The sequence below is a fragment of the Meles meles genome, chromosome 8 (genome assembly GCF_922984935.1).
Source record: "Meles meles chromosome 8, mMelMel3.1 paternal haplotype, whole genome shotgun sequence".
Taxonomy (NCBI): Eukaryota; Metazoa; Chordata; class Mammalia; order Carnivora; family Mustelidae; genus Meles; species Meles meles.
The window spans coordinates 74,906,654-74,927,854 of NC_060073.1; the positions used below are offsets into that span (position 1 = coordinate 74,906,654).

Genomic DNA, 21,201 nt, shown 5'->3' on the forward strand with positions numbered 1-21,201 from the left:
AAACTCCAAAAGCATTTGACCAATAAGCTAAACTCCATGGGAGAACCAAGTGTGAGCTAGGGCTTCAGACATGCAAAGCACACGACCCTGGGAAACAGCAGCATCTGGGACAGGAGGCTCCCATCACTTCACATAAGGATGGCATGGGTTTTGCAAATCAAACACACACAGAAAACCAGTGGTGGCCCCGGTTGGACACACTGCATGGGGTACACGGTAGAGCGAGGACCTAGACCAGGGAGCCACCTGTTCCTCTAGCTTGCGGACATTGAGTTCACACCACCTCAGGCCACTCACAGTTTGCTTACCTGCTCATTGTTGCTCTCCCACCATTCCCCACACTCCCTTTGGGGGTGAAACACTCTATTTCCGACTTGTGCTGGGCCAGTCTCCTGTCTTTGTACCTGGTGAGCATGAACAAGGACAGGAGCAAACAGAAAGATATGACTGTGTGCTTAACTGGCCAGGCTGAGGAAGAGTGGTGGCCGCAGAGGGTGTTCCCATGGTAAAGCTGGCTTCTGCTCTTCCCTGCAGTGGCTGACCTGTAACACGTATTAGGTGCTTGTGATGGCATGTGGATCACGTCGGGCATGATTTTGTTATGCTTTTAAACCACACACGATCTGCTCTTCTATATGGCCTATTAATCTAGGATTTCATCACATTTAACCATCAATGGTAAAAGGAAGGCAATTGCTAACCTCTAAGGAAAAGAATAATATCAATAAATTAGAATTCATTTAGTGTTTACCATGCGCCAGACATGGTGTTAGGATTTTACCTAAATTTAATCCTAGCGACAACCCGTGGCAGAGGCTCTGTTATGATTATATCCATTTTATTGAAGAAAAGAAACTGAAGAGTGCAAGGATTAAGTAGATTGATCAAGGTTTAGAACTCACAATTTTAGTCATTGTAATGTGCTGCCTTCTTCTGTGTGTGTGTGTGTGTGTGTGTGTTTCCATTTCATTCTTTTCATTAACAAAGCTTTGTTGAGCAGTATTATGTCTGAACATTCTATTAGAGACTGGTGGTGATGCCAAAAGAGAAGAGAGGCTTCCTGGATGTAAGAGGTTCATGTGCCATTAAGCTGAACAGTCAGTATTGGGCTGCCTGCATTGTGGAGGATAGCTCAAACAGCTTTTGTATCAGAACTGGCAATTCCCCACACCTGGAAGGTACCAGATGTTTTGTCCAAGATAAGTTATGAGAGTCCCAACATTAGTCTGCTCCATGGTGAATCAAGACGAGCCTTTATATCTGAATGACTGTTTTCAGAGCCAACACGCTTTCACAGAAATCATCTTTTTTTTTTAATCCATCAGCTTCTGCCTGTGGGTAACTGAAGGGGGTACAGTATTGCTCATTTGCCAGATGAGGACCCTGAGACTTAATTTAACTGACTTGACCAAAGTCACACGCCTCACTGGTAAAGAATAACTGCTAGTAGAGCATGCAAGGCCCAAGACTCTTTTTTTTTTTTTTAATGATTTTATTTGTTTATTTGGGGGAGAGAGAGAGAATGAGAGAGAGAGAGCATGAGAGGAGAGAGGTCAGTGGGAGAAGCAGACTCCCTGCTGAGCAGGGAGCCCGATTTGGGGCTCGATCCCAGGACTACAGGATCACCACCTGAGCTGAAGGCAGTCACTCAACCAACTGAGCCACCCAGGTGCCCTAGGCCCAAGACTCTTAAGGTTTCTTTCCTTTTTCCCTTCTAAAACTGGAACCTGAGATGATGCCATTTCCTCCATGCCCCTGGTGTTCAAGAGGCAATGATAAAGGGACTTGGTATCAAAGACTTGTTTACCTCTGGAATAATCATTTTTTTCCCCTAAGTTTCTTTTTTTGCTGTCTCAAAATGAATATGAAATAAAACAAAGTGCAACAAAAGCAAAATTATTTTTAGTCCTGGATAGAGGCCTTCCTCTTAATTTTCCTTTTTTTAAAAGATGTTCAAAATATTTAGTATTTGAATAAAAATGGCTCATTAAATCAAGCCAAGTGGATGGACTGGATTACCTTATTCAGTAGACTTTAATTGAGCATGTGTTTAATTCTAGACAATGCGCTTTGGCCTGGAGATAGAATCCACAGGTCCTGCCTCACAGAGTTCACAGTGTAGGGGAGAAGGACGGGAGGAAGGTGCGTGTTGTTTATCAGTTTCGGCCAATTATCATGAGACAGGGTCTTCTGGAGATTTCTAAGAACAGTCTTTTGTTTGTTTTTTACCCTTGGCAAAGAAAACACTGGAAACCATGGTCTCTTTTTGCTATGAACAATTGTCTGGTGTGGTACTTAACAATGCTACAGCCATGTTAAAGGCACGAGAGAAGGTAAGCCGACATTCTAAAAAATGGTGTCATGAGGGGCGCCTGGGTGGCTCAGTGGGTTAAAGCCTCTGCCTTCGGCTCAGGTCATGATCCCAGGGTTCTGGGATCGAGCCCCGCATCGGGCTCTCTGCTCTGCGGACAGCCTGCTTCCTCCTCTCTCTGCCTGCCTCTCTGCCTACTTGTGATCTTTGCTGTCAAATAAATAAATTAAAAAAAAAAATCTTTAAAAAAAAATGGTGTCATGAAAGATTAGAAGAATGTAGGTCCTAGACAATATCTCTGAGAGATGGAATTAGCCTGTTTCGACTCAGAACTTCTTTTTATGTGAGTCTTATCATGTCAGCCACTTTGAATTAGGTTTTAAATTCCTCCTAGCGTTTACTTTGCTTTTGTTACTTTTTCTATCACAGCCGAGTCTGCGAATTTCTAAGGTTGTTTATAGCATTAGGCCTGGATATTTGTAAGTTCTCTCCGTGTGTCTATGTGTGTGTATTTATGAAGATCCTAAAGAAGCAAGTTACTAACAAATGCTTTAGTCTTAACTAATCATTTGTCTTTTAAATATTGTTCCTTTTTATACATACTATTGTATATTGAAAAGTATAAGAATCTTCACAGAGTTAGATTTTGTATAGGAAGAAAAAAAGGGAGACTGACTGGGTAAACTAAGGATTATTTTTCAATAACCCACATTTACAGAACACCTAAACAATTGGCTCTTATACCCATGGTACAAACACCACTGTTAACTTATTAGAAGCCATGCTAATTGCGGTCTTCACCCATGTAATGTGGTGATTTAAAAGACAAATAGATATTTGGTTATTCAGATGACCAAATATAAGTAATATAGATGACCAAATATATGTGAGAATATATATATATATTTCTTTGATATATGTGGTCTTCTTCCACTGTTCAGGCTCAGGGTTCCCCAAACCCTTGGAATTTCCTAAGTGTTGAGGCTCAGAAAAATGCCTTTTGTTATGTTAATAAGCCGAGTCTGGAGAGCACTTCAGGGTGGAGGCTGGTTGCCAGTGGATTAGTTGGAACTTCCAGTCCCACCTCCTTGCCCGCTGGGAGGGGAGGGGAGGTGGCCTGGAGACTGAGTTCAACCACCAGTGGTTGATGATGTAATCAATCGTGCCTTTGTAATAAAACCTCCATAAAACCCCACATGGACTGGTTTGGAAAGTTTCTGGATTGGTGCACACATGGAGATGCCAAGAAGGGGGCCCACCCTGAGAGGGCACAGAAGCTCCACATACCTGCCCTATGCGTTTCTTCCATCTGGCTCTTCTTGTGTTATGTCCTACAAGAAACCTGTGCTCTGGTAAGTAAAATGTCTTTCAGAGTTCCGTGAGCCTCTCAAGGAAATTACTGAAACCTAAGGAGGAGGATCACGAGAATTTCTGGTTTATAGCCAGCTGGTCAGAAATATAAGTAACAGCCTGACTTGGGACTGGCTAAGAAGTCCAAGGAGGGGGTTGTTGGAACCTCCAATCTACAGCTGGTTGGTCAGAAGCCCAGGTGATAGCCTGGGCTTGTGACTCGCATCAGAGGGAGTAATGGAAGGGGGGGGGGCAATCTTGTAGGAATGAACCCTTAACCCGTGTCATCTCCAGGTTGAAAGTGCCAGAACTGATTTGAATTACAGGACACTCAGCTGGTCAAGAGAATTGCTTGTTGGTGTTGGAAGTGCCCACACCCCCCAGCACACACTTGCACCAGAACTGGGTCCAGGAAACCAAAGCAACTAGTTACTCTGGGTTTAATGTTGCATTGTCAGAATGATTAACTAATGGGAACTGTCACAAGTCAGAGCACTGATAAGTGCTTCAATAAAGCTTTTGGTTACGTTTGCAGAATCGGCCTCAGTCTGCATGGATTTGCCAAAGATTTTCCTCAATCACCTTTCCTGTCACTAGACTAAGAAAGTATCAAGAAAAATGAAATGAAGAATACAAAGCTGTGTCTCTTTGTGCTCGTCTCTTACCTGGTCCAGTTCTAGAGCCGTGTAAAGGTGGCCCTGGCTCACTGATGATTTTGGAATTCTCTTCCAGATGCCATCATGTCTGAGCTTGGGGCCAGATTTTATTTCCTAGTTTTCCCTTTGCCTTCCTGGCTTTGGACAGAATGTTTTTGCCTTTACTTTTCAGTCACTGTTTCCCTTTCCCTCTGTCCCAGTATGGGCCTTCCTAACCACTCCTCTCCATCCCAATACGGACTTTCATAATGTATATTAAAAAAGTATAAGAATATTCAACTCTGTTCCCATGCTGGCTCCTCAATACCAGCCTAGCCTCAGCTTTTGGACTCCAGACACAGCTCAGATCAGACACCTACCCCTGGGTTACATCCTTCATGATCATCCAAAAACACAGTTTCTGATTTTAAAATGTATGAGGCAGAGTGCAACCCACTGCATTTTATTTTCCAGATTTATGGCCATGTCGCCTTTAAGATTATCCTAATTTTGGATGCTGACAGTGATAAAGTAAGGAGAAAAACTGATATATATGTGAAGAGCATTTCCAATATTGGAGACAACTTTCCCTGTACCATGTGATTCTCTCAACAAACAAAGTAATTATTATCCTCATCCTTCAGGAGAACCGGTGGCTCAGAATGCTTTACAGCCTGGCCAAATCTTCATAGTGGCCACAGAAACAGGGCTAGAAGTCACATGCCTCCAAACATCATGCTTTTTTTTTTTTTTTTAAACACCTCACTTCATAATGTCATTTTACTCTGAAAGAAAAAACCCCAAAAAACCCAAAAAACAAACCTTTTCTAAATAATCTGATAACCCATTTGAGGGACTGAAAAATGTCACCCATGAAGGGAATAGTGTGCGCGTAATACAGCTGGGCTTCTGACTATACCATGGCCAGGGAGAACAGATCACTCTCCGGGCCGCTTGCTAACATGGAAAGAGACTGCCATTCCTCTGACTAGAGTTTACTGACAAGAGAATATACAAAAATTTGAAGGTCAAAGAGGCACTGCTGAGAACACCTGTCGGTCATTGTTGATGTAGGGGATATTGCACAGTATCAGAAGACACACAGGATGAGGGGGTGGACTTTTTCAACAACTCTAAAGTGTTAGAAAGAGAACTGAAGGAAATCTCAAGTGAGTCTTTCAAGTCAGATTGCTAAAGGGAGAATTCTAGGGGAAGACAGAAGGGAAGTCCTTACAGATCTTCAGTGTAGAGGGGAAGAGGAAGAAGAGGAAGACCAAATCTAGTTCATGGTTACAAAGTGATTCCCTGCTTCAGTCTCATCCTTTGCCCCCTGTGTGTCTGTACGCAAGTAAATATATTCAAATGGTTTACTCCTTGCTCCTACAGATCTGGTGGCCCCCGTACCCAGAAAAAAATAGTTTTTGTCCTGACTTGCAATGTCAAGCTGATTCACTTGGAGATGTCAGATTAAACACAAAGAAATAAGCATGATTAATAGCCTGAGAAAATAATGTCAGAGATGAACGTAAGTTGCGAAGGTATTTGAGAAGCTGCCAGGGAACATACTGCTCTGTCCTCTATAAAATAAAAAGAAGGTAGAAGTTGATAGGTGGGGAAGCAATGCAAATAAGCAATTAAAATGTAAAGAATCAGCTATATTGGTCCAGTAACTCTATTAATAGGAATTTATTCTAAGGCAATAATTCAACAGAAGCTCAAAGGCTTTTGTACAAAGATTTTTCCTTTCAGTGTTAAAGAAAAATAGCAGAAACTAAGCAAAACAAGAACAGACCGCTGGAGAATGGTTTAATAAATTATAGCATAGCAATATTATGGAAATGTGTTAAATTTTGTGTTGAGTAAAGCCTTTCATTTGGCTTCCAGAAAATTCCCCAAGGATGTATTTTAATCCCACTTATGATGAGAACTTGTTTTCAGATATGAATCATGTGAAGTCATTGCCTTTTGCCATGCTTTTTTTTTTTTTTTTTTTTTTTTTTGATGCTATTTGTTTCACAATAGAAACTCAGGAAGATACAGATTTTAAAACGAATTCTAAGGTGCTTTACAAGCTAACACAACCTCCTCAATGGGGAAAACTTTTCAGGGAGGAGCACAGCATTGACTGACCAGAGGGAGGATCTTCAGAAGAGAACAGGAAGAGCCTAAAGAATTGTCGTGGCAAAGCATTAATTAAAAGTTGCTGGCTTTTCTCTTAGGGCTGAGGGATTTTCAGACAAAATAATTTATTCTTCCTGAAAACCGATGAGTCGTTTTCCAACAGGAATTTTTCCCAACATTTTTTGTGCATAAACAGCTGGAAAAACTTTGGAACCAGACAAGCTTGTTCATGACAAGAAGAGCCAATATTTACTGAGCACTGGGAATATACCAGACACACCAGCGACTGCACTATTTTTTGAACCCTTTTATGTTTTTTTTTTTTCCTGATCTCCTGGCTTAAGCCCCTGCCTCTGCTCTTCTTTGGACACTTTTCATGCTGGTGGACAGGGAGCCTACTTCCTTTTCCCCATCCTGTACTGATCTCGGTTACAGTCTGCACTTAGTAACTTCATTTTCTCAGCCCGGGGTCCGTTGGAGCCCAAACCTCAGTGCTTCTTGGTGGAAGCAGATTTGCTCTGAAAGTGAGTTAGATGCAGGGGCCCTCACAACAGTCCCTTGCAAGGCCCTGTTACTATTTTTGTATTCACATTTTGTTATTTTTTTCTTAGAGTCCGTTCCCCAAATTGTGTGACCTTAAGTCTCACAAAACTTGAATCTACTGGGGTGCCTAGGTGGCTCAGTTGGTTAAGTGTCCAACTCTCGAGTTTGACTCAGGTTGTGATCTCATTTGTTGCGAGATGGAGCCCCCCATGGGAGGCGGGAGGAGGGTGTCTGTGCTCAATGGGGAGTCGACTTGAGATTCTCTCCCTCTGCCCCTCCCTCCCACCTGCTTGCTGGCTTGTGCTCTTTTTCTCTCTAAAAAAATAAATAAATCAGGAACACCTGGGTGGCTCAATTGGTTGAGCCTTTGGCTCAAGTCATGATCTCAGGGTCCTGGTATGGAGACCTTCTCCCTCTGTACCTTCTTCCACTCATGCTCTCTCTCAAATAAATAACATTTTTGAAAAAAATTATAAGTAAAATAAATAAATAAATAAATCTTAAAATAAAAAAAGCAAAATCCCCCAAAACTAAACTTGAATCTACTGTTTCCCAGAGTTTGCCTCCCTCCTCTCCCTCAAGGAAACCATAAACCAGCTGCATTGTATTAGTGAACATGCTAATACTCTCTGAGTTATAATTGCCCCACCCCACCAAACGGGCATGTTGGCCATCAGGTGAAGAAGTTTATAGAAAATTCTTAATCTTAACAGGTGTATATTAGTGGTACTTTTATACCTGTCACTTTTTTTTTTTTTTTGCTTCTAATAACATCCATAACCAGACAATTCTGATGCAAAATTTTTTGTCCTGTTTTCTCTACATGCCCCGTAATACTTAGGAAGACATGGGTCCTCCTATGGGACAGGAGGTGATCCCCATTACATCTCGTGGGTAAATGAAGCTTTGATTTTTCTCATCGTCCAACCTCGTTCGCAGGACCTGGGTGCTCCCACATGCCCTAACTCAGGCTGTGGGAATATAGGCTAGATTTGAGAATGGAACGCAGACAGAAGATGTTCTTTTCTTTATCTTAACCCTTCTCTCCTGTTGGTCTTTAGTAACCTCCTCTTCTTCCTCTTCTCTTCCTTCAGAACACTTATTTCCGATTCTAATTAGGTATCAGTTTGCCTACGAGCTCATTATGTCTCTCACTAAAGTGTAAACTTCACAGGAGCAAGGGCACGCATGTTCCTTTTGCAAGCACCTAGTATAGGGCCTGGCATAGGGCAGCAACTCAGTGGAGGCTTTTTTGTGTGATTGCAGCTGCAGAAATGGTAAAAGCAAGAACAGTGAGGCAGTACTATTTATGCACACCTCGCTCCATCTCAACTGCCTTTCGCTTTCTGTTGTACACACACAGGGTCATGGTCATTCATTGATCCTGATAGCAACAGACTTGCTCTGTTGGCCACCCTTCTTTCTTCCTCTGCCCTCTTTCACCTTCATTGTTCCAGCCCCACAGCCACACACAAAACTTTCCCTTTTTTTTCTTTCTCTGTCTCTTGACTACTGAGGGATAAATAAAACGTGTTTCCATGTATGGCCAAAAGTCTTAGTTCCCCTTCCTCTAGGGTTTAAAAATCACTTGATTTTGACAGGACCAAGAGGAGGTGACAGAGGGAGGTTGCAGTGTTCCTGGTCCCTGTGTGCATGTAAAGGGCTGGGGAGTGCAGGGAGGTCATGCTTCATGTGACTATGACAGCTGTCTGAGAGTGGGGACAACCCCCAGAGAGAGAGGAGCAGTTGTGGCAAGTCTGAGTTTGCTGAGTTGTGCTCTGACTCACGTGAGCTTCACAAAAATCACCTCTACTCTAGTACACTGGACAGAATGTACTAAATTCACAAGTCTTGGACTAAGAACTGCCTTTCTACCTCCCTTAAGGTCTTCATTTCATTGTTTTAATAGTATCATTTTAATAAAGGCAATCTGCTTCTCCTGGTTTTAAGATAATGTCTTATGGTTTATTATAATCACATATAACTACAACAGATGGATTTACTAATTTTGCCATTTCTGAGCAGATTCCACATTGTTCAATGTCTGTCACAATAAATGGAAAGTGAGATTGTCTTAATGTCATAATGGGAGACACCCGAAGAAACATTTCATAAAAATGATGCTATGAAGTCTTGTCTTAGGTACTTGTCTTAAGTACTCATTATACACCAAGTACTCAACTAGTAGTTGCACGGTGATCCAAAAGTGTATGAGTTTATCATGGCAGAGTGTGACAAATGAATGTATGCATTTACATAGTGTCATATATACTACATATATATACACAAACACATATATGAACACACACATACATATATACACACAATTGCATATTTTCTAAATTTCTAAATAATCTAAATTTCTAAATTTCTAAATAATCATATACAAACACATGCATAGAGCTAGATATACAATAGGCCTCCAAATTTTTCTAAACACGTTGGGTTTTAGTTTGTTTGAGATAGGCAATCAATCGAGGTAATTAAGTGTACTGGCTTTGGAACTGGTCAACATGAGTTTGATTCCTAGCGATACCACTTACTAGCTGTATGATTTTGAGTAACTTATATAACTTTTCTTATATTTTCTCTTTGAATGATGGGAGCAATGCTACTTAACTCATAGTGTTGATGTTTTGCATGAGGATTTTAGTATTTGATTTCACAAAGACATTATGAGATAGGTACTATTATCATCCTCATTTTACAGATAAAGAAACTGAGCCACAGAATGGTTAAGTAACTTGCTGAAAGTCACACAGTAAGAGGGGGCAAAGCCAGACACATATCTGAGCTGTTGAACTCTAAAACTTGTACTCTAGAACACTAGAACTAAAATTAACAAAGGGATGACAGAAAGGGAAAAGGAAACACATTTTAAAAAAATCAAAGAGAAGCCAAAGAATAGGAAGAGGAAAGAGAACAAATGTAAGTTCCAGGCACTGTGTTAGGAGTTTTTATATATTGTCTCAAGTATCCTTATATCCTTGGGGAGGGGTAGTGATGACTTTATTCAAAATGAAACAAGATGGGACCCAGGAGGAAGACAAACCATAAGAGACTCTTAATCTCAGAAAACAAACTGAGGGTTACTGGAGGGGAGGGAGGTGGAAGGGATAGGGTGATTGGGGGATGGACACTGGGGAGAGTATGTGCTATGGTGAGTGCTGTGAATTGTGTAAGACTGATGAATCATAGACCTGTAGCCCCTGAAACAAATAATACATCATATGTTAATAAAAAAAAAAAGAACCAGTGTTCACATGGCTGATGAGTATTGATGTTGGAATTCCGTAAGTCCTGCTTATAAATAATATCCTCAGACACATATTGTGTGTCTTCTAGATGCTTAGCATAGTGCTTGGTTCTGTAGCTGACAGTAAGAAAACACATTTCACAGCCTCTGACCTCAAAGAGCTTATAATCTAATGGGGATGATAAACATGGACACTGTAAACAATCAGAGAACCCTAAATCCGGGGCGAAGATAACACCACATGTGGACAAGACTGAACATAGAACTAAAATGGTGAATCTTGTGATGGGTTCTCATTTAACCTGGGCTGGGAGGCACATTGTGCAGTTTAGGGCTGTTGTGTGCATAAGTAAAAAGACATGATGTTATTTTTTTTCCTTTTTTTTTAAATTTGAGAGAGTGTATGCATGCACGTGGGTGAGCTGGGGGAGGGACAAAGGGAGAGAGATCATCTCCAGCAGACTTCCCAGTGAGGGCAGAGTCCTATCTCAGGACACTTGAGATCATGACCTGAGCCAAAATCAAGAGTCAGATTCTTAAGCAACTGAGCCACCCAGGCCTCCATGATATTTTTTCATTTCCTTTCTTCTCACACAGGACCTTTCAGAATGGAGGGCTTAATCTCTCTCTATCCCTAGTAAGAGGGTGAATTGAAGGGGAGGAAGAGGAAAACCAATGGGGGCAAGACCATTGCTCTGCTCTGCCTGTTAGCTCCATGTCAGAGCCACATCTGTATCCTGTGCCCATGATGGTGTCTAGAACCTGGCAGGGTTTAATGAAAGAAATGTGCTGGTGGAAAGAACAAATGAGGAAAAAAAAAAAAAAAAGATTATTTCAGGAAGGATATAGAGAAATCACAAGGAAGCAAAAGATAAACAACACTACAACCAGGACCCATGGTATCATGTTGTCCTTTGAGGCCTCTGCTGTCTGCTCTTAGATAACTATGTCCTTTCCTGTGTCCCCCAACAAAGACTTGAAGCACCTATACAGCTCTCTACTGACATTATCTGTTCCCATCTCCAGCTCCACTTTGAGGAGAGGCATTGTCCATGGAAAGGACAGTATTATATTCATCTTGATTACCTCCAGTGGCTAAAATATCATCTAGCTCACAGCAGAGAACATGACGAATCATAGGCTCTCAGCAAATGCTACCTGTGTATTACTACAGTCAGGATGATAAACATACACTGAACAGAGAACCTTGCTTTCCTGTGACTGACTTCCGCCCAACTCATTCCAGCCAACTTGTTTTTGCTGTCTGGTATACAATTTAGAGCCTCCTACCTCTACTGACTTCAATTCATTAAGTTTAATTTGGATCCCATTGTCCATAAAAGTGTGCATTGCCCCCTTGTGTCTCCTCTAGTGAAACACCCCACCGACCCCTGTTCAGTATTTCTCCCCCTTCCTGTGGGGCTCTGCTGCCCTCTAGGGGGCCATGTTCATCTCACACTTCTCGGGACCCAGTTCGATCTGCATTTAGCAGCACAGTCCTTGGGTGGGAAGGCCATGCTCAGGGTAGGGCTGCCAGCTCCCAGGGCTCCCCTGCCTGTTCTTCTCATCCCCATCTTGTAAGTTTGTGGCTCTATAGTGTAATCAGTTTAGGGGTATGGTACTTGAGCTTCGGCAAGCAAGGAGGATGTCAAGAAGAGAAACTCATCATGAGTGGATGTTTGGAGAGCGCAGCCGTGGGGTCTCCGTTCGGTTGGTACCAACAGGGTCCTCAGTTATGGGTATCCCACTTGTATCACAGTAGTTTACATATTGCACCAACATGTATTCTATGGAATCCAGGAGCCGACTAATGGAAGTGTTCGACCTGATGAATGAACAATGATTTCTGTCTTTGCCTGGGCCTCTGGGGACAAAGAACTTCCTCACAGTGTCTGGGGACTCCATTGATTTTTGTCAAAGCCCAAAGTAACATCTGGTTGCCACTCCAGTTAGGGTGACCCTTACCTCTATCTAGTTTGACTTTGCTGGAGCTGCTAACCACTTCTTTATGAATGACTCTTTTTCCTTTTGTGTCACCACTTGCATCACTTGCAAGGTGTACTTGGTCTATTCTTCGGGAATTCTTTGGTCTGCAGACTCCCTTTCCTTATCTCGTTTCTGGTTTTGCCGTTGATTCTCCCACATTGTACTTCGAACACTAAACTCTCCTGATTTTCAGGCCAGATTTTTCCAGCAGCTTCTTGGACTTGTTCACTTAGATGTTCTCTTGGGAATCTTGAATTTAATAATTCCAAAACTAAGCTCGTGTTTTCTTCAAACTTTCTCTCCTTTAACTTGGGATCATCTCTGGTCCCAAATTTCTTTTAGTTCATTCTTTCTTTCTTTCTTTTTTTTTTTTTAAATTTTACTTATTCATGAGAGACAGAGAGAGATCGAGAGAGAGAGAAAGAGAGAGAGAGGCAGAGGCGGAGGGAGAAGCAGACTTGCTGCTGAGCAGGAACCCGACATGACCCAAGCCAAAGGCAGATACTCAACTGACTGAGCCACCCTGATGCCCTCATTTCATCCTCTTATCATCACATGTGGATGGCTTCCCCCCCAGGCCTTTTATTTTAATTTCCAGCCTGGTCTTCTCTAAGCTTATAGTATTAAATAGTATTAATGTGTCCAAAACTAAATACTTGATTTTAATCCTCAAAACTCTCTTCCCCACGTCTGAATTACAACACTCCCAATCATCCCATTTACACAGATCAAAAACCTGGAGCTCATGTTTAATTTTTCTCTTTCCTTTATGTACAACTTAATGATTAAGTCCTCTATCATTACACTTTCTACTTGATATCCTCACAGTCTCTCAGCTAGCCTGTCTCAGTGAATGTCTGATTTCTTTCTTTCCTTCTCTTCTTTCCACTCTACATTCTATTCTATCTCTAGAAACCAGACGGGTCTGCTTAACATATTAGTCTCATCATGTAACTTCTTGAAACTTCCAAAGTTCTCCATCACATTCAGGACAAAAAAACATCTGTACTTCACCTAGTCTGATCCTCAAGTGCCAGTTCACAATTTCTCTTACTGTTCTCCCCCCTTCTTATTTTACTCCAACCACAATGGACACAATGACAATCTTGTTCCTGCCTCAAGATCTTTTTACCTGCTGATCCCTCTGCCTGGAACACTTAGCCTTCACCTCCCAGACCTTTATGTATCTTATTTTCTCACTTCATTGTGCTCTCTGTTCAATTGATTGAGAGAGGCTGTTCATGACACCATATCTAAAAATATCTAAAATCACTTGCCAAAGCTCACTGTAGTCTCTCACCTTTTCTCACTTTTCTTTAAAGAAATTATACCTACCTGGAATTATAGGATGTATTTTTTTTTAGCATCTGGAACTATGCTATGTATTTATTTACTTTTTGTAATCATTCTCTCCAAATACAATTGAAATTCTGTGAGGATTGAAATTTTGTTTTGTTTAACATTTATCCTCAAAGCTTAGAAAAGTTCCTGGTGCACAGCACATTCTTAATTAATACTTGCCAGATGTACTCAGTTAATAATTTCAGGGTATTGAAATATAATCCAAGTCTTCATATAACTCATATAACTTGGGCTTAATCTTCAATGGGGTGATGTATATAAAATGTATTATGTATTAGTTTGAAAATATTTTAAAAATAGCTTATAATATCTCAAAAGCATCTAATATCTGATTAAATATGTTTAAGTTGAGGACAAGGACAAATTAAGCATGGCTACCATTTTGAGACTGGGAAGTGGCATTTGTTACATTTAACAAAGACAGAAATAGTGAAACTATTACAGAAGAATTTATTTTATATAAAAGAGTGAGTTTTGGACATGCTGAGGTTGAGATGATGCTAGTTATGAAGATGGTACTATCCAATTGCCATGTGAAGACTAACAACTAGAGCTTAAGGAAGAATACTTGAGAATTGAAAGTGCAATGATGGTTGGGTTTTCCAAAGAAAAGAACACAAGGAGAAAGGAGCCAAGGGCCATGGACTGATCTTAGAGAAACAACTAAGAGACAGAAGTGGCCCCATGTAGCCCTAAACTCAATACCTTTGTGCCTGCTGTTACCTTACTGGAATGTCTTCCCCTATTGAGCAACTCAGACATGTCTACTTAGCTTTCTTTTCAGTGCTACCTCCTCTGTGCATTTTTTAAGTAGATCACTGAGAGTTGAAATTGATAACTGATTCCCCCCTTTTGAGACCAACATTCATTTTCTTCGTGTGTGTGTGTGTGTGTGTGTGTGTGTGTGTATGTGTTGGGGGAAATTGGGAGGAGTGCTAGAGTAATCAGTGGCCAAATGATTAAAAAAAGGTGGAAAAACTATTTTAGCCAAGAAGCTAGAGAAAAGGATATTCTTATATTCCCACTGTTTATTTCTTCCTCAACAATTCCATTTTTACCAAGGGGATGGAGTTCGAGAAGAGAGGAAGAATCATTAACTCACAGAATTATGCCTAAGGTGTACTTTCTTTTGGTATGAAATGTTACATTCTGAAAGAGATATGACTTGTATACCCCAGATATGGTGTAGCTAGCTCACTTACAAGCAAGGCTAATACAAATGAAAAGAACATTTCTAGAAACAAAATTTTTAAAAAATGCTTAATTTGCCCCACCACCCAATTTATATCAATTAATTAAAAATATTTTTATCAAATTCAAGTAGTAACAAATGAAATCACTAATGTCACTTGCAAATTAAAATTCACTGTAATCACAGCATTCAAGAATATCAATTCATTATACAAAGGGAATGTTTTAGATGCAATTCATCAAAATCATCCAGACATAGTCTTTTATAGTTACACAAGTATACTTCAATTATTGCAGAGCCAAACCATTTAATTAATCATTTCAAAGCATTTCTCTTCCCCCAAATTAAATACCTGAATCATATCAGTAGTACAACCCACCAGATCTAAATCATCTTAATTTACCTCTACCTACCCAATGAGATATATTTAATTTCTGTTAAGTATAACAGAAATATATTTAATCTCTGTTAAATATAGCAAATATATTTAAATGGTATATTATCAGGCAGTGGTAGAACAGGACTTGGCAAGTTGACTTATTCTCTTTGAAGATAAACTACTATTGATTGCTGATTCACCATTAGGTGAGGAACCAGATCTTTACCAGAGGCTAGAAAAGTGGAGAAAGTGAGAGAGAAAGAGAACACAGAGGGAGAGGGAGAAGCAGACTCCCTGCTGAGCAGAAAGTCTGATGCAGGGCTGGATCCCAGGACCCTGGGATCATGACCTGAGTCAAAGGCAGGTGTCTAACTGACTGAGCCACCCAGGCACCCTTAGAGAAACTTTTATTTATTTCTATTTTTTTTTTAAGATTTATTTATTTATTTATTTGACACAGAGAGAGAGAGAGAGAGAAAGAGAACATATGGGATTGGGAGAGGGAGAAGCAGGCTTCCCACTGAGCAGGGAGCCAGACGTGGGGCTCCATGACCTCAGTCAAAGGCAAATAAATGCTTAACAACTGAGCCACCCAGGTGCTCCCCTAGAGAAACCTTTTAAAACAGTCACTGTGTTAGTTGCTGCTGCTGAAGACCTAGAAGGCAATGCAAACAGGAAACTTACAGTCTAGCAATGAGAAAAGCAAATAAATAAAACACAATTTCAGGGGTTCTACATGAAGGGATCCAGCAAGTCCAATGGAAATGCAATTTATAAAAGAGGTTATAATATTTTGGTTAGGGATTGGAGGGTAAGAAGGTATTTTTTAGGTAGAAGGAAGATAATCACAGGTATTAGTAGAGGCAAAAAGAATAGAATATACACAGGCAGGAGCATACCAAACAAATAGCTGAAGCCTTTCAGCACTGGCGGAGGGGACATCAGTAGTGGGCAGGATATATAATATGTGGTTGGAGGAGCGCTGGTGGAGGGGACCTTTGGGGATTGGTGGAGGGGACTGGTGGCTGGCCCTCAGGTTGAGAAGGTCAAGTCTTGAAGGGCTAGGTCTTTAAGGGCTTTGTGAGCTATGTAAAAGGGTTTTAGATTTTTATATTTTATGGCTTATAGACCTACTATTTGAAGGTTGGGTAACATGATCAAATTTGTGGTTTAGGAAGCTGGCTCTGGCAGCTGTTGGGACAGGTTGGCATATCAATAATAGAGATTTAGGACCTTGTGTTAGTAGTTCAGACAATAGGTTACGGAATCCGGATCCATGGCGATATCAGTGAGAATGTAAGAGATAAGGTAATGTCAGTAGAGAATATGATTGATTGGATGTGAAGCATCAAGGAAAGTGAAGAGTCAAGATTGACACAGGTTGGGGCAGTGAGGTTGAAGGTGTAACTTTTATTCAGAGAGGAAATGTAAAAATAAGAAGAGCCTGCAATGAGAATATTTAGATAAGGGATGATGAGGTTATTATTTAATTTCCTGGTCAAAATAATATTTTCCTTTCATGTCCTGTCTTATACATTATTATTATCCAGGATGTCAAAAATTCTGAATTCTAAAAATTGACTTAAATGTTTGCATGCAATAAGTGCATGAGAAATATCTGGTGAATTTCAACCGTACCTGATCACTTTTATTTTTATTTTACAGATTTTATTTATTTTACACAGAGAGAGAGCATGAGCAGGGGTTGGGGGAGGTAGGGGATGAGGGAGAGAGAGAATCTCAAGCAGACGCTGAGCGCAGAGCCCCATACAGGGCTCAGTCTCAGGACTCTGAGATGGTGACCTGAGCCAAAATCAAGAGTCAAACGCTTAACTGACTGAACCGCCCAGGTGCTCCAACCTGAGGACTTTTTAAAAAGATATCTTCTACCATCGCACATAGTTTCAAATGACTAAGTTTAGAAACAGTCTTTATTTGAAGAAAGGAAATAAAAATAAAAACATTAAAAAAATTGTAACTGGTAAAAATGTAACCATGCTCTTAGTCTGCTGCTTCTTTTAAGAAATATATCCTTATTTCTTAAAATATATATCCTATATATCCTATTCCTTGCATTAATGTAGTTCAAGTAGCTGCTGTCTGCATTATGTGGATATTTCAGCCAAAAAAAACCCTGAAATGGTTTTTTGTGCATACGTGCTTTGATGACCAAACCAGGTTGACTTAGGACCTTAACTAGATCGTAACTCAGCAGAGTACTCTAGACAGTGGCTTTAAGTCTCACAGTAAGAGAAAGTACTAAGGGAGAGGGTTAACAAAAGAAAATGGGGCAATAGTTATTATTTCATTTGTCAAAGGGGTTTAAATGGGAAGATATCCAACCTAAATCAAAATACAGGGAAGACAACACTGTTTACAAATCACTTTTTTCAATCCTGACCTTTCATTGATGCCTACAAACTCTCCACTATCCTTTCAAATATAGTATAAGCGTTTATAATTTCTGGTAGTTAAGGTCTAAAGCCAACTCTGGGATTAGAATTGAAAGTCCAACTCTTTCTGGATATCTATCCTTAGGCAATTTGCTTTCCCTCCCTGTGCCTCAATTCTCTTGTTTATAAAGCGAGGATACTAATGTTACCTGCCTCATGGGGTTGTCTTAGGATTTGATGAAAGTTTCTGAGGCATTGATAATAGCATCTGCCACATTATAAATGCTGGTAATGGTTAGATTTTAGCATCAGCTTCATCATTCCGGTCATCCCACATCCACTTCCCACACTCCACATTCTCTTCTCTGGTTTATACTTTGGGCTGGAGGGCTGAAAAGATTGATTTTAAATCTAGCAGTGGTGACTGCCTGACCCCATACTTGGCGTCCTTTCTCATCTGCGTCACACTGCCAGTCCGTAGCCTCGTCTTACCTGCACTGTGTGCTCACGACAAAATGCTGCAGACTCTGACTCGTTAGGTTTTATTGAAGTAAAAGGCTATCTGCTCCTTCATCATGCTTTGGTGCCCTCTGGAAATGGGATGACTCAGGGAAGATTGGCTTTTCAGTCAGGAAGTCAAGCTTTTGAGAAAGCCTTACATTTAGGGCTAAAGTTCTTAACTGCAACAGTGGTGTTCAAACCCTGGTTGAGCCACTCACCACTTTGGGCAAGTGTCTTCATCTTTCTTTTTTTTTTTCTTTATAGCAGCAGTCTTTTTTTTTTTTTTTAAAGATTATTTATTTGACAGAGAGAGATCACAAGTAGATAGAGAGGCAGGCAGAGAGAGAGGGAAGCAGGCTCCCTGCTGAGCAGAGAGCCCGATGCGGGACTCGATCCCAGGACCCTGAGATCATGACCTGAACCGAAGGCAGCGGCTTAACCCACTGAGCCACCCAGGCGCCCCTGTCTTCATCTTTCTAACCTTTGTTGTCTTCATTGGTATAATGGGCATGAGAAGTCTTCCAAGCAGAATCCTGTAAGAAATGTAGTGGTCTAACAGAACAAAAGACTTACTGAATGGGAGATGTTGTTTGTAAAGGACATATCCACTAAGGGGTTAGTAATCAAAATATATAAAGAATTTATACAACTCAACGTCAAAAAAACTCAGATAATCCAATTAAAAATTGCCAGAAGTTATGAACAGACATTTTCCCCAAAATGACATACAGATGGCCAACAAACACATGAAAAGATGCTCAACACCACTCATCATCAGGGAAATGCAAATCAAAACCACAATGAGATACCACCTCACACCTGTCAGAATGGCTATAATCAACAACACAAGAAAATACAAGTATTGGGCAGATGTGGAGAAAAAGGAACCCTCACACGCTATTGGTGGGAATGCAAACGTGTAGCCGCTGTGGACAAACTGGTGCAGTCACTGTGGAAAACAGTGCGGAGGTTCCTCAAACATTAAAAATAGAACTACCCTATAATCCAGTAATTCTACTACTGAGTATTTACCCAGAGAATACAAAAACACTAGATCAAAAATGTATATGCACCCCAATATTTATTGCAGCGTTATTACAATAGCCAAGATAAGGAAGCAGCCCATCTATCCATGGATAGATGAATGGATAGGGAAGAGGTGAAATACATACACATACACACACAGACACACACACACAAAATGGTATATTACTCAGTCATTAAGAAAGAATGAAATCTTGCCATTTGCAACAACATGGGTAGATCTAGAAGGCATAATGCTAAGTGAAATAAGTCAGGGAAAGACAACTATTATATGATTTCACTCACATGTGCAATTTAAGAAACAAAACAAGTGAACATAGAAAAAAAGAAGAGACGAATGAGCAAACAAAAAACCCCAAACTCTGAACTACAGAGAACAAACTGGTGGTCACCAAATGGAGGAGGGTGGGGGGATTGGTGAACTAGGTGAAGGGGATTAATTTAGGATGAGTGCTGCATAATGTATGGAAGTGTTGAATCACTATATTGTACACCAGAAACTAACAGCACTGTATGTTAATTATGCTGGAGTTAAAATTAAAAAAAAGAAAAAGGAAATGAATTGGATTAAATACATAGTATGCATGGGCACTTGTATCCCCAATAAATTAAAGAACTTGAATAGATCTTTTGAATAGATCCAAAATAGAAGTTGGTTTGATTCCTGAAGAATAAACTCTGGAATCCGAATCAATTGAATTCAAAAGGCAATTTCTTTTTTTTTTTTTAAGATTTTTTTATTTATTTGACAGAGAGAGATCACAAGTAGATAGAGAGGCAGGCAGAGAGAGAGAGAGGGAAGCAGGCCCCTGCTGAGCAGAGAGCCCGATGCGGGACTCGATCCCAGGACCCTGAGATCATGACCTGAGCCGAAGGCAGCGGCTTAACCCACTGAGCCACCCAGGCGCCCCCAAAAGGCAATTTCTGGTGGCAGAGCGTGTGGCAGGAAAATATTTAAGCAAGGCTCCTCTACAGCGTTTAAAATCTAGCATTGCTATTCTAGGCAGTGATGCTGATCCCCCCCCCCAAGTTTTTATATGTCACACCATTTTTATAGGTATGGAAATGTGTTATCAATGATGATGAGAAAACCACAACAGGTTCGTGTTAGGAATTTTCTTCAGTCAGTACATCTGGGAATCAGCACATCTACTGTTCGCACTGCTTTCTACAGAAGTTTGCCTCCAGCTGCTCGCATCAAGCTGTCTGTATAAGCCCACAGTAGTGGTCTGCATTGTTACCGCACAAGCTCTCTGAAATCCTCACTCCCTAGGTGCTGCCCAGAGAACCCCTCCTGCCACCTAGTGGCCAGGAAAGGGACTGGTCCACTGCTGCCTGGGGTGGGCATGGAGGGTTATGGGTGCAAGGAGAAGAGAGAAGGGGACAGTCGGTAAACAGTTGACACACTGCGCCCGGTTCTTCACTAGCACTACTGAGGATGGTTAGAAATGCCCCGCAGTTAAAGGCTGTCTGCTCCTTTCAGCTCATGACTTGCTGTCTGGCACTGTTCTCCCTGGAGATGCAGTTGCAAAGCAGTGTCTGCACAGTGAATACAATTAAATAAAAGCCTCTGGAAATGTCCAAAGGGAAATTAGATAACATGTGCTTTGATGCAGGGATTTGGAGTTTGAAGGTGAAAAAGACAGGCAAGACATCAGAAGTCTGCATCTGCTGAGCCCAGTTCAGCCCATTAGCATTCTGCTAATGTGTCTTTGTAATTTCTTCACTGAAGTCAGTTTGCTCCGTTTCTCTCAAGTATCATCAGATGTTTCAAACATCTTTTAGATTAAAAGAAGTCCTAAAGTTAGTCTTCAGTGATGAGTGGATGCTGAGATCAATTTTTTCTTACATTTTTATTAACCAACAAAAGGGAAAAAGTGCTTGCTGGTCCATTTGGGCTGGAACATTTGGTTCTAAATTTGCTGTCCTGGCAGCCATTAGAGCAGTAGAGATGTTTACTTTTGCCCAGGTCCATTCTTCAGCGGGCTGCACTCTTGGCTGTACCCTATGGCCAGACAGGCCCTGGGAGAAGCATCCTGAACTCAAATTCCCTCTTATTTCCCTCATGTTCCTACGGAGACTTTTCCCCCTCACTGTCATAATGTGTCTGCCTGAGTCAGAACACACT

General features: G+C 40.9%; 1 protein-coding gene across 3 annotated transcripts in view; it reads right to left on the minus strand.

Annotated features, from left to right (window-relative positions):
* The window catches only part of GRM5 (glutamate metabotropic receptor 5), a 546,831-nt gene that overhangs the window by 22,011 nt on the left and 503,619 nt on the right, over window positions 1-21,201 (minus strand). For 2 of the 3 annotated variants that reach the window (XM_046017228.1, XM_046017229.1), the window contains exon 9: window positions 309-404. The exons of the other annotated variant lie outside the window; for it this stretch is intronic. In XM_046017228.1, the coding sequence (XP_045873184.1) occupies window positions 309-404 (96 nt within the window). The remainder of the gene's footprint in view (window positions 1-308; window positions 405-21,201) is intronic. 3 annotated transcript variants of the gene reach the window in all.